Source organism: Protobothrops mucrosquamatus, unplaced genomic scaffold, assembly GCF_001527695.2.
Source record: "Protobothrops mucrosquamatus isolate PMUCROS unplaced genomic scaffold, P.Mucros_1.0 scaffold1415, whole genome shotgun sequence".
NCBI lineage: Eukaryota > Metazoa > Chordata > Lepidosauria > Squamata > Viperidae > Protobothrops > Protobothrops mucrosquamatus.
Window position 1 is genome coordinate 24,627 of NW_015387600.1, and position 11,779 is coordinate 36,405.

General features: G+C 34.9%; 1 protein-coding gene across 2 annotated transcripts in view; it reads left to right on the forward strand.

Annotated features, from left to right (window-relative positions):
- Nucleotides 1-586: 586 nt before the first annotated feature.
- The window catches only part of TRPC1 (transient receptor potential cation channel subfamily C member 1), a 17,183-nt gene continuing 5,990 nt past the window's right edge, over nucleotides 587-11,779 (forward strand). Inside the window, exons 1-8 of one of the 2 annotated variants that reach the window (XM_015821873.1) lie at nucleotides 587-722; nucleotides 1,480-1,634; nucleotides 1,773-1,874; nucleotides 3,104-3,306; nucleotides 4,812-4,943; nucleotides 6,199-6,394; nucleotides 8,636-8,972; nucleotides 11,176-11,390. In XM_015821873.1, coding sequence (XP_015677359.1) covers nucleotides 587-722; nucleotides 1,480-1,634; nucleotides 1,773-1,874; nucleotides 3,104-3,306; nucleotides 4,812-4,943; nucleotides 6,199-6,394; nucleotides 8,636-8,972; nucleotides 11,176-11,390 — 1,476 coding nt within the window. The remainder of the gene's footprint in view (nucleotides 723-1,479; nucleotides 1,635-1,772; nucleotides 1,875-3,103; nucleotides 3,307-4,811; nucleotides 4,944-6,198; nucleotides 6,395-8,635; nucleotides 8,973-11,175; nucleotides 11,391-11,779) is intronic. The other variant, XM_015821874.1, reaches the window with a different exon arrangement.

Here is an 11,779-nt window from a genome sequence, read left to right on the forward strand (position 1 = left end):
ACTTACGACCGGTTGGGTAGTCCTTGACTTACGACCGGTTTAGTCCTCGACTTACGACCGGTTTAGTCCTCGACTTACGACTGGTTGGGGTCGCAGGCATTAAAAAGGTTGAGAACCACTGTGCTAAGCAAACTGAAAATAGGACCTGCTTTTCGGTTCAAGTTTATATTTTTTCCCACTTACAATTTGATTACTCCATTGTGCCGTGCATTGCGAACGACTAACGTGGTCTCTGGCTGCTCTCCTCTTTTGCCGTCCGGGGCAACCAACGGCATAGAAACCGCTCGCTTGCTCGTCTCCAATGGGACGAGCGGCCGTTTAACGGTCTTCGGCGGCGGAAAATCAGCACGAAAACGCGTTTTGCGCCTGCGCGCGCGGAGCCTTCGGTCGCTGGCGCTCGCGTTTGACAGCTGGGCGTCGTTCGCTCTCCCTTCGGCTGGCACGTGAGGAGCGGCTCGTTGGAGTGCATCCCAGCGGGGTTGCAGGCCTGGGGGACGAGGAGGAGGAGGAGGAGGAGGAGGAAGAAGAAGGTGGCTTTGCAGAGCGGCCTCTCCGATGACCCTGAGTTTACTGCGGGGCCGGCGCTATGGCTGCTCTATACCAGAGTGCAGACCCATCGGCCTCGGCTTCCCCGAACAAGCTGCTGGCGTTGAAGGACGTCCGGCAGGTGAAGGAGGAGACCACCCTGGACGAAAAGCTCTTCCTGCTGGCCTGCGACAAAGGTAGGCTTCAGCCTTTTGCTTTTCTCCTTCATTTCTTTCTTTCGACTCGCATTATCAACCAGGAGCGGGCCTTCATCAATGAATCCGCCCAGCATCCAAGCGGGCAGCGCCGGAAGAGGCCGGGGTTTTGCTCCTTATTCCTGAATGTATCTAGGTACAGGGGTAGTCAACCTTGGCTCTTTTATGACTCGTGGACTTCAACTCCCAGAATTCCTGAGCCAGCTAAGCTGGCTCAGGAATTCTGGGAGTTGAAGTCCACGAGTCATAAAAGAGCCAAGGTTGACTACCCCTGATCTAGGAGGAGAAACTCAATCCGAATAATCAGACTGTGATTCGTAAAAAGGGGTAGCGCTCTGATTCTGACCCACCGAGTAATGTACATTCCTTGTAATGACCAAGAACAATAGCAAAAGGCGTCTAAAGTTCCCATCTTTTCCTCCCTTCCCTTTTATGGGAATGTGCGTCTGTTAGCTTTGTTGATGAAGGGTCTTAAGCTAAAAAGCCCAAAGTAATTATTAGACTGTCAAGCAACCCTGTTCTAACGTGTAGTTTTATTTGGTTATTTTCAGCTTTTGACCATTCTTCTTTATTTCTATATTTTAAAGGGGGAAGAGGGTAGTTTTCAGGGAATGCTTGCTTTTTAAATCAAAATTTGCATATGTCTGTCTTGCCAAAGAATTTAATAAATATTAAAGAAAGTCATTACCCAATGAAAATCTAAATTGCTAAAATAGGTTTTTGTATATTATTGGTTTAGGTGATTATTACATGGTGAAGAAGCTTTTAGAAGAGAATAGTACTGGTGAGCTGAACATAAATTGTGTGGATGTACTTGGGAGAAATGCTATTACAATAACTATTGAAAATGAGAATCTAGACATTCTACAGCTTCTGTTGGATTATGGCTGTCAGGTACTATTAATAACATAAGTATAAATTTCAAATTTCTATTTTTTTTGCCCTTAGAACATTGTCATTTTGTAATTTAACAATGTATATTTTCTTCCATGGTCTGAAAATTGCTATTATTTGTGCTTTAATTTTCTTCAGTCTACAGATGCATTATTGGTGGCCATTGACTCAGAAGTTGTGGGAGCTGTTGATATATTACTTAATCATCGACCAAAGCGATCCAGTAGACCAACAATTGTTGTTAGTATTACTTTAATTCTGTGTTTGAGAGTGCATCTCATGATGTCAAATCTTCAAGCATGTATTTGATAATGGGAAAAGTTTGATCTTGACCACTTTGGAGAGCAATTGAAAAGTTTTTGATTATACATCTGAAAAAGGGCATATATATTCATTATTTCTAATTATTTATTAGATTTATATTCAGGAACTCATGGACATATATAGCACTCTGCCACTCACTTTTCCCCACAACAACAATCCTGTGGTCTTCTATGGCTGAGGCTGGACTTGAAGCTATTTTACTGATTATTTATAAAGGATAAACATTTTAAAAGTATTAGTTTAACCTTTGTGGCATCCTGCTGCTTGAATTTAAATAATGAAATTTTTCACACTTATGGCCGTTGTAGCATCCCATGGTCTTGTGATCAAAATTCAGACACTTGGCAAGTGAATCAAATTTATGACGGTTGCAATGTCCCGGTGTCTTATGATCATCTTTTGCAACCTTTTAACAAGCAAAGTCAATGGGGAAGCCAAATTCACTCAACAACTGTGGCAAGAAAGGTTGTAAAATGGTGCATTATTCACTTAACAAACGTCTCACTTAATGACAGAACTTTTTGGCTCAATTGTGGTTGTAAGTCAAGGACTACCTATATACATTATAAAAGGGAATAATTCTAATACTAGTTTTTATAAACATTACTAAAAAGGTAAGAATTGTTACAGTATGTAAATTTAATAGTGTAATTGTTATCTTCAATACATCCCACAAGGTCTTTTCTATTACAGTTTTTTTAATATTGGGATAATCACTAGAAGTAACTCATCAAATTATCACGTACACATTGATCCATTTTTTTTAATGTTATCACTTTAAGTACTATTGTATAAATGTGTGTCTGCAACTTTGGATGCTTAAGAAGGAGGAACACATAAGAAGCATAACTGAGTTTATCCATTCTGCTTCTTAGTGCCCTACCCCTAGAAATAAGAGGAATAGCATATGTACTTTAGAGCCATATATACATTTTTCATTTTAGGAAATAATTCTTCATGGAACAAAATGTATTTAATTAACATTTGTCAGTCAATGCATCCAGTTTAGTAATTTTGAAATTAAAAATATTTAAGATCTTAAAATATATATTTTGATTTCAAATCAGATGCCTTAGATTTCATCTCTGCATTAGTAATTCATCAAGCTTAACTTATTTTCTCAGACTTCTGTCTGTTTGTTGCAGAAATTAATGGAACGTATTCAGAATCCAGAATACTCAACAACTATGGATGTGGCACCTGTCATTTTAGCTGCTCACCGTAACAACTATGAAATTCTTACAATGCTCTTAAAACAGGATGTGTCGCTACCCAAACCTCATGCTGTGGGGTGTGAATGTACATTGTGTACAGCCAAGAACAAAAAAGATAGTCTACGACACTCCAGGTTACAATAATTTGATCTTCATCAGTACCTGTAATTTTTCCACCATTTTTAAAGTAATAATCATGAAGGTGTTTAGTTTATATTTTAGAATAAAATGAATGCTCATGACAAGGTTATATTTGATGGTGTGTATAGATTTGCATGTATAAGATGTTAGATTTAATCTCTGCTATCTTAGTAGAATTGGGAAAAATATTTGGATGATTGCTTATGGTCATTATATAGTAGTGAACACAATGGTTTAGCGACCTCACTGGTGGTAAATTAGTTTCCTACTATATACCTAGTAGTCCTGGAAAGAGACTTTTGTAAACAAGGAACTATTTTTTCTTCTACGTTACTATAAATTGCTAATATGTAAGCAGTTTAAAACATTATTAATAAAAACAGATAAAACAATTCATTAATGTGGATTAAAATAGCAGACCAATATTTGCTTTCACTGCTTTCCTAAAACATAAAACTCAGGGGCCAATATAATATTGGGTGGAAAGTGTTCCATAAATATGCATATCCTATTCCCAAATAGATTGCAGCTGAGATTCTATTTGGAGAAGGCAGCTCTGAAATTAATTGGAAGCTTAATCATGTAGGGTTTTACAGTATAGGTCAAAACCAGCATTTTGAATTGTACTTGGGAATTTACTGGTAGCATTAGAACAACTTTTGTTTCTTAACTGTAGTGGCCTACACCAGGCAGCAGGCAAAGAGTTATATTCTGTAGCTATAGCTTACATACCAACTGTAGCTCCTGGGTGGTCTCCAAAGGCAGCCCAAAATTGAATGCATTGCAGTATTCCACTTTATACATGATAAGGGCATAATACATTGTTGCAAAGGCTTCCTTCTGCCCAGAATTGGCACAAAAACAGAAGCTGAGATAAAAGTCCCTTTGGCCAAAACTTCAAGCTATTCATCAAGCAGAAACTGAATCCAGAAAGATACCCAGTTATTGACCTGCTTTTTCAGGGACAGTGACATTGCACCTAGAATCAAACAGGAGTTGAAATTAAATCAGATTGTCAAGACAGGAAAAGTATCTCTATTGTTTAAGGAATATTTGCACATCTAGTTGCACAACATCTATTTGCTATCGGCATCTAGTTGCTCAGAATCTCCAGTGTAGATAATAACAACATTTTTATTATTATTATGAAATTACAATGGTGGATATAATATCCCAATTTGGCAAAGTTGTTTTGAGTAGGATTAATGGGTTTGCGTGTTTTGAGAATTTTAATCTAAAACAATTCTCTTTTGAACAATAATGGATAGCAGTACATCTTATAATCAAGACTTTAATTAATTTTGTTATCAGTATTTAAACTAAAAACATCTAAAAACTTTCTTACAACACGTGCTTTGGAGAAAATTCTTTTGCTTATTAATAATGATATATGTTAGATTTCTAAAATAGGTTTCATATACTGTAAATGATGAGTTGAAATGTTTAATCAAATAAAAACTGTTTGTCTTAAGATGTGTTCTTTAACATTGCACCACAGATTTCGTCTTGATATTTATCGATGTTTGGCTAGTCCTGCCTTAATAATGTTGACAGAAGAGGATCCAATTCTGAGAGCCTTTGAACTTAGTGCAGACTTAAGAGAATTAAGTCTTGTAGAAGTTGAATTCAGGTATGATAATATGTATTACTATTGTAATTTCAGCAGCATGATATAATTAGATGCAGGCATATCACAAGTGAGTCTGACTAACAATACTATATACATGCTGAAACAGAAAATTCCTAAAGCAAACTCATTAATGTTTACTGAGAAATAAGTCATACATTCTATAGCTCTTATTCCTAGACAAACATACTGAGAATAAATAATATAAATAATGTTGTTACTAAGGAACAAGAACTAAATACAAATATTTCATGAAGAATAACTTGTTTTAAGCTAAGACCATAGATTTGCAATTAACTTAGAAGGTACTACATATATTTCAAAGATTTATAGCAAATGTCTAGTTAAGGGCAAAATCTACACAGGATTGTGCTGTGTTTCTTTTTTGGTTCAAACATAATTACTCTGGTTATATATCAGAGATCACAGTGACAAAATACCTGTTGCCAAGAAAAATATAAGGTTGCATTCATGAATATTTTATTCTCTATATTGATAACATAACTTCATTCTACATGGCAATGAAATGATTTTTTTTAAATTTTTAGAACAAACAATCCATATGCATCACTGAAGCCTTAAAAAGATAATGTCTTCTTCAAGTCAGGCTTGATTCCTGATGCCTTTATGAATATTAGCCTAAAGCTCATTTCTTGGTGGTATCATCCAAATACTAAGCTTCTAAATTTAATAAAAATCAACATAGCACTGTTGCTATCCCTAATATTTATTTCATTTTATTAATTTGTTTTTACAGTATTTATAATCTATTTCAGTTCTAACAAAGGGTACAATAAAACTCCATGCCCAAATACATTAAAATGTATATGATAAAAATCAGCCATAAACCTAGTAAATGAAATATGTCTTTAAGGGATATTTAATGACCATGTAGCTAAATTATTTAAATTATTCATTTCTTATGAATGGATGGCAAGATATATAGCATTCCCTCTTCCAGTTTTCCCCATAGCTAAAGTCATCTATATCTGAGGGATTTGAACCTGAATCCCTGGCCCTAGTGCAGCACCTTAACCATTTTTATTTTTTAAACGTTTGTCCTTTTTTAGTGACTGAATAATTTATTTGAATCAACTTGATTTTAGTTTATTCCAGTCTGGTATCCAATTTTGTTCAGGAAGGACCTTTATTCTTCTTTTTTGTTTGTATTAGTATTAGGTTAAATTAAATCTAATTAGCATTGAATTATAATAAATTAGCATTAGAAGTAAGTTTTGTTACTTTGTGTATTTCCTAGAAATGATTATGGAGAACTGGCCCAGCAATGCAAAACTTTTGCTAAAGATTTGCTTGCTCAGGCACGGAATTCCCGGGAGCTTGAAGTTATATTGAATCATACTGCAAGTGATGAACATGTGGATAAACGAGGATTACTAGAAGAGAGAATGAATTTGAGTCGCCTAAAGCTTGCCATTAAGTATAACCAAAAGGAAGTATGTCAGTTTTGATTTATTAAATATAGAATCCTGTAATAAATAGATGGGATAAAACAGATACGTATCTTAATAAGTTTTCAACTTCTGATAATTAGAAAAAATGTAGTACTAATTCAATACAATCTATTAAATTTCTATAGGAAGTCCTTGACTTATAACCTTTTGTTTAGTGATCGTATGAAAAAGCACTGAAAAAAGTGATGTAGGACCAGTCCTCACACGTACAGTAGTGGCCAAAATTATGGAAACCTTTTGGGAAAAGTGTACAGTAGAAGTGCCACCTTTGGTTAAGTTTCCACCAATTTTTCTTCTAATTTCTTTATAACTGTAGCCTTGTTCACTTAATAATACTATTTTACATCGCTCTCTGGGCAACCAGTCAACTCTTTGCACCATTACTTTAATTTTATTATATTTTACAAGCTCACTAAATGAAAGAACACAACCCCCCCCAACCAACTTGATAGCGATCACATAACATCCTGACAAATGTCCTCCTCTCAGCTTCAATACATGACATCAATAACTGAACCCTACTGTGATCTGATTGGCTCATTGCCAAAACAAGATGACACCTGATTGACTCTCTAAACACTCATGTTCATTGGCTACAATCAGATGAAGGAAAGCTACCTGATATCAACCTAAGCAAGTTGTGCTTCCTTTTTCTGGTTATTTGGCTATAACTTTTCATAAAATACAGTACAGATAATTGAACAAACTTTGTTCCATTACATTCTTGATTAAATTATCTTTCCATTGATATATAATTTTATGGTACTACTCCCAAAAAAGTGATGTTATTAGCCATCAAACCTCAAAAATACACTTTTCCCAAAAGGTTTCCACAATTTTGGCCACTACAGCATCCCTGTAGTCACATGATCAAAACTTGGGCTCTTGGTAGCGGCATATATTTATAATTATGTGATCACCATTTGTGACATTACCAACCTGCTTCCAAGAAGCAAAATCAGTGGCGGAAGCCAAATTCACTTAATAACCATGTGATTCACTTAACAACCATGGCAAAAAATATTTAAATTGGGCACAACTCAACAATTGCCTTGCCAAGCAATGTAATTTCTGGTCTTAACTATGGTTGGAAGTCAATGGCTATCTGTGATATATACATAGGATATAAAATAGCCTAGTACAATGCCTTTTTCTATAAGACAATAGTTAATGTATTTGTGGGGCAAGATCCTGAGTGGCAAGGAAGAATTAATGCCATATTAGTATGAGTTCCTTATTACAGCTCAGTAGATTCACTGGTTTTGCTGCTCTGGTTCTTACTTCATACATCTGATGTGACACAGTGTTTTGAATTTTACTTGATCCAATTTCTGTTGGCTGGCATTATATAATGATACTGTAGTTGCTGAAGTTAATTGCCTCTATAAAATATGTTGCAAGGTTTTGTGCAGGAGATGACTGGCGCTAATGTAAACAATACTTTCATATTGCTGTTTTTCACGTTGCCATTTTTGAAGTTTAATTTCTTGTACAGCATTCCCAGTCATATTTTTATTATTATTATTCCAATTATTCATAGCTGAAAGTAACTATTTTTTACAATCCTCTTGTTTCTTATGTTGGATTTAAAAACCATATGTTGCCAGTTTATAAACCTGGCAAGGCTCTAGTACTTTGTATGTCTATGTATGTGTATTTAAAGAGCATTACTCTGTAAAATGGAAAATCTGTTTTATATTGTTCTGTGAAAGCACAGCCCAAAATAATGGATGTTATGAAATCTGGTTGCTATAATAGTTAAGATTTTAAATATTTTATTGTGTGTCATGCTAGTCAGTCCAACAAAAACAGCATTGCACTGTCACATTACAAGTCTTACCTTTTGTATATGTATATTCTGATGTGACATAAAAAATATGGTCAAAAGAGGTGGAGCTTATAGTACAAGGCAGCCTTCATCACCAGTTCAGTAGTTGGGGCTGTGGACACCACACAAACATTTTTTACAGTTAATCTAGCATTAGCAATACTAAAACAATAAAATGAGAAAGATTGTGTATATGCTTTAAACATACAATGAAGTTTAATTAACTGATTATTCTTAATTATATAGAATTTACATGTTTAAAATGAATTTACCCTCCAGTTCTATTATTGCAGCTAATTACTTCTGCCTACTTTTGTTATTCTTTTAAACCAAGAATGTAAATCATTAGTTCCTTTAGAAAGTGCTTATTCATGTAAAATATTTTTCTATTACAGTTTGTTTCTCAATCTAATTGCCAGCAGTTTCTCAATACTGTCTGGTTTGGACAAATGGCTGGTTATCGCCGCAAGCATACATTTAAGAAGATTTTGACAGTCTTGACAGTTGGCATCTTTTGGCCTCTACTATCTTTTTGCTATTTACTGGCACCAAAATCTCAAATAGGCAGAATAATTCATACTCCTTTTATGAAATTTATCATTCATGGCGCTTCTTATTTTACATTTCTGTTATTGCTTAATCTGTATTCACTTGTCTACAATGAAGATAAGAAAAACACAATGGGACCAGCATTGGAGAGAATAGACTATCTTCTAATACTGTGGCTCATTGGTAAGTATAAAGAATATGAAATGGTTAAAATTCTGACTTTGTCAATGGATACATTTTGGAACCAGCCATCTGATATGATAGTAGAGCCAGCAGTGGAATAGAAACTATTTCTCAATATCATTGCATTTTCAGTCTGTGTAAAGTATGCAGAATTTTGAAAAGTATATTAGCAGAAGCAAAACAACCCTCCTCAAAGCATTAAGCAGCTATGGAAGAACTTTTTAAATGTGTGCTTGTGTGCACATGGAGACTGCTTCTGTTGAAACTGCCAGCAAAATAGCTATACATGCAGATACATGTACAGACTGTAGGGGACAGTCTTTGAAACAGCCATGCAAGCTTTCCAAAGGATGTGCCTGCTTTCATGTGTCACATGAAATGATAGGTTATTTTGTTTGCCTTAATCTGCTTTGTAAAATGCTTTTTCCTAATATTTTGCACTACTCATTGCTGTTTAAAGTAAATGTACCAGCCTTTGGTCTGATTTTCTTTATATCAATAAAATTGCAAATCATATTTTGGTCCCCTAAGACTGATATAATTTTATAAAATAATAATTGCTTGATACATTTGGTATATTCATTTTCTCTATGTAGCTGTGGTTACAAGCATTTGATAACCCTAAAGAAGTAACATTTTTTATTGTGGTTACCTGTTAAGATTAAAAATATCTTCAGACATCTACTACTGAAAGAGCAATATTAGGAAGTCATGTCAGTTACAGAAATGCTATTTTTCATGGTAAAATGTGAAGAGATCTGTAATCCTTAAACATTACTTCTTTTTAATCACGCTATGATGACATTGGAAAAAAATATACTGTAAATGTAGAGGAGTGCCCAGAAGTAAATAAATCCACAAAACTAAGCTATTACAGCACAGAATGGGACAACTTGCCACAGCCAACTTGTGGCCAACTCGCTGCAGGACAATTCAACAAATGCAAAAGTTAAATTAATTTCAACAGAACTGTGGCCAATAATAATAAAATAAAGACAATCCAGAAATACAAGAGTTACAATACTTTTGATGAAAACATGATTACCAATAATAAAAGTAACTGAATGAAATGATTAATATAACATTGAATTGTCTGAGGGTGAATTGTCCTATGGCGAGTTGGCTGTGGTAAGTTGCCCCGCAGGAGTTGGCTGAGGTGAGTTGGCCATGGCAATTTGGCCATGGCAAGTTGTCCTAGACCAGAGGTCCCCAACCCTTGGGGCACCAGGGAATGGTTCCATGAAGAGAGATTTTTACACAGACGAGAGGGTGCATGGTTTTGTGTGCTGCCTGCATCTTGCTTTGCTTTTTTGTGCGGACTGGTTGCTGGCATGCCGCAGCCCAGTACTGGTCCATTGACCGGGGGTTGAGGACTCCATCCGAGACCATGGGTGTCAAACTCACTGCATCATGTGACATGTTGCAACATATCATGACTTTTTCACATTGCCGGACCAGGGGTGGGCACAGCCTCAGCATGATGCAACTGGCCCATGGGCCAGCAGTTTGACACCCCTGTCCTGGACCCATTACAGCATGACCTATGGAGCACTTTATAATGAGCCACATATAATGGTTCAGCTTATTGTCACATTTATATTAGTTCAATGTTCTGGCCTGTAGGAATATTCAGCATTTTAAAAATAGGCCAGTGAACAAATGGCTGCTGTGGTAATGAGGCTTATCACAAGATGATATGAATTCTTTTGTTAAGTTGTGCTTGACAGTGGCTAAATAGTTTGCCATTTTTTTTTGTACCAGATTTAAGTTAGCATATTGTGCAAACATATTGTTCTCAACATTTAAGGAGTTTTACCTCCAATACTAATATATTACAAAAAGTTTTCATTGGTTTAACAGTTGGAAAAAAAGCTGTTGAAAAATAACTAGGGAGGAGACAAAACCCAAACATATTCTCAACAATTTTGTCTTATCCTAAAGCAATATTGTATAATATTTTTATTAAATATAATTACATGTTTATAGTGGAAAACTTTTATAAGGTAACTGATTTTTATTTGGAATATACTGAATATTAATTAGTTCAGTTTTGGTATTGTTTTATCATATTTTATAATACTGTAATCTGTGTTTGTCACTAAAAACTCCTTGGAATGAGTAGTTTTTTATTAGACTGATCTTTCAGTTATTTAAAATTATAGCTAGACAATACTGAGATTGAACACCCTTTTTCTTTTCTAAGGAATGGTATGGTCAGATGTTAAAAGACTTTGGTATGATGGATTGGAAGACTTTTTAGAAGAATCACGAAATCAACTTAGTTTTGTCATGAATTCTTTGTATTTGGCAACTTTTGCTCTCAAAGTAGTTGCTCATAATAAGGTAAACAATCATTCTTATGTTAACATGAGTATTAAGTTGTATTTTTCAACAACTGAAGTCTTAAGACATTCATTCTTAAAATGTCTGTATATATTTAATGCTGCTACAGAAAGTAGGCATTTTATTTATGCATTTATGTGTTTATTATTTAAATTTATTGGCTGCTCATTTCCAGTGGACTCTGGAAAAACACAAAACTAAAAGAGACATAAAAACAACTAAAAATGTTAAATTAATGTAAAGAGCTTTCAGTATTTCTTGTCTGTTTTTTGTTGTTTGCTAAAATTCTTTTGGGGATAACTACAGAATATATGAATAAAATACATTTTATACAATGTCAGATAACAGGAATAGTACAATACTGTTCAAAGATATATCTGGAATTATCATACTAGCTTTAATACGTCATGGGTATTATGCATATACTGTATTATCAAAATTAATTAGAAATAACCTTCTAAATG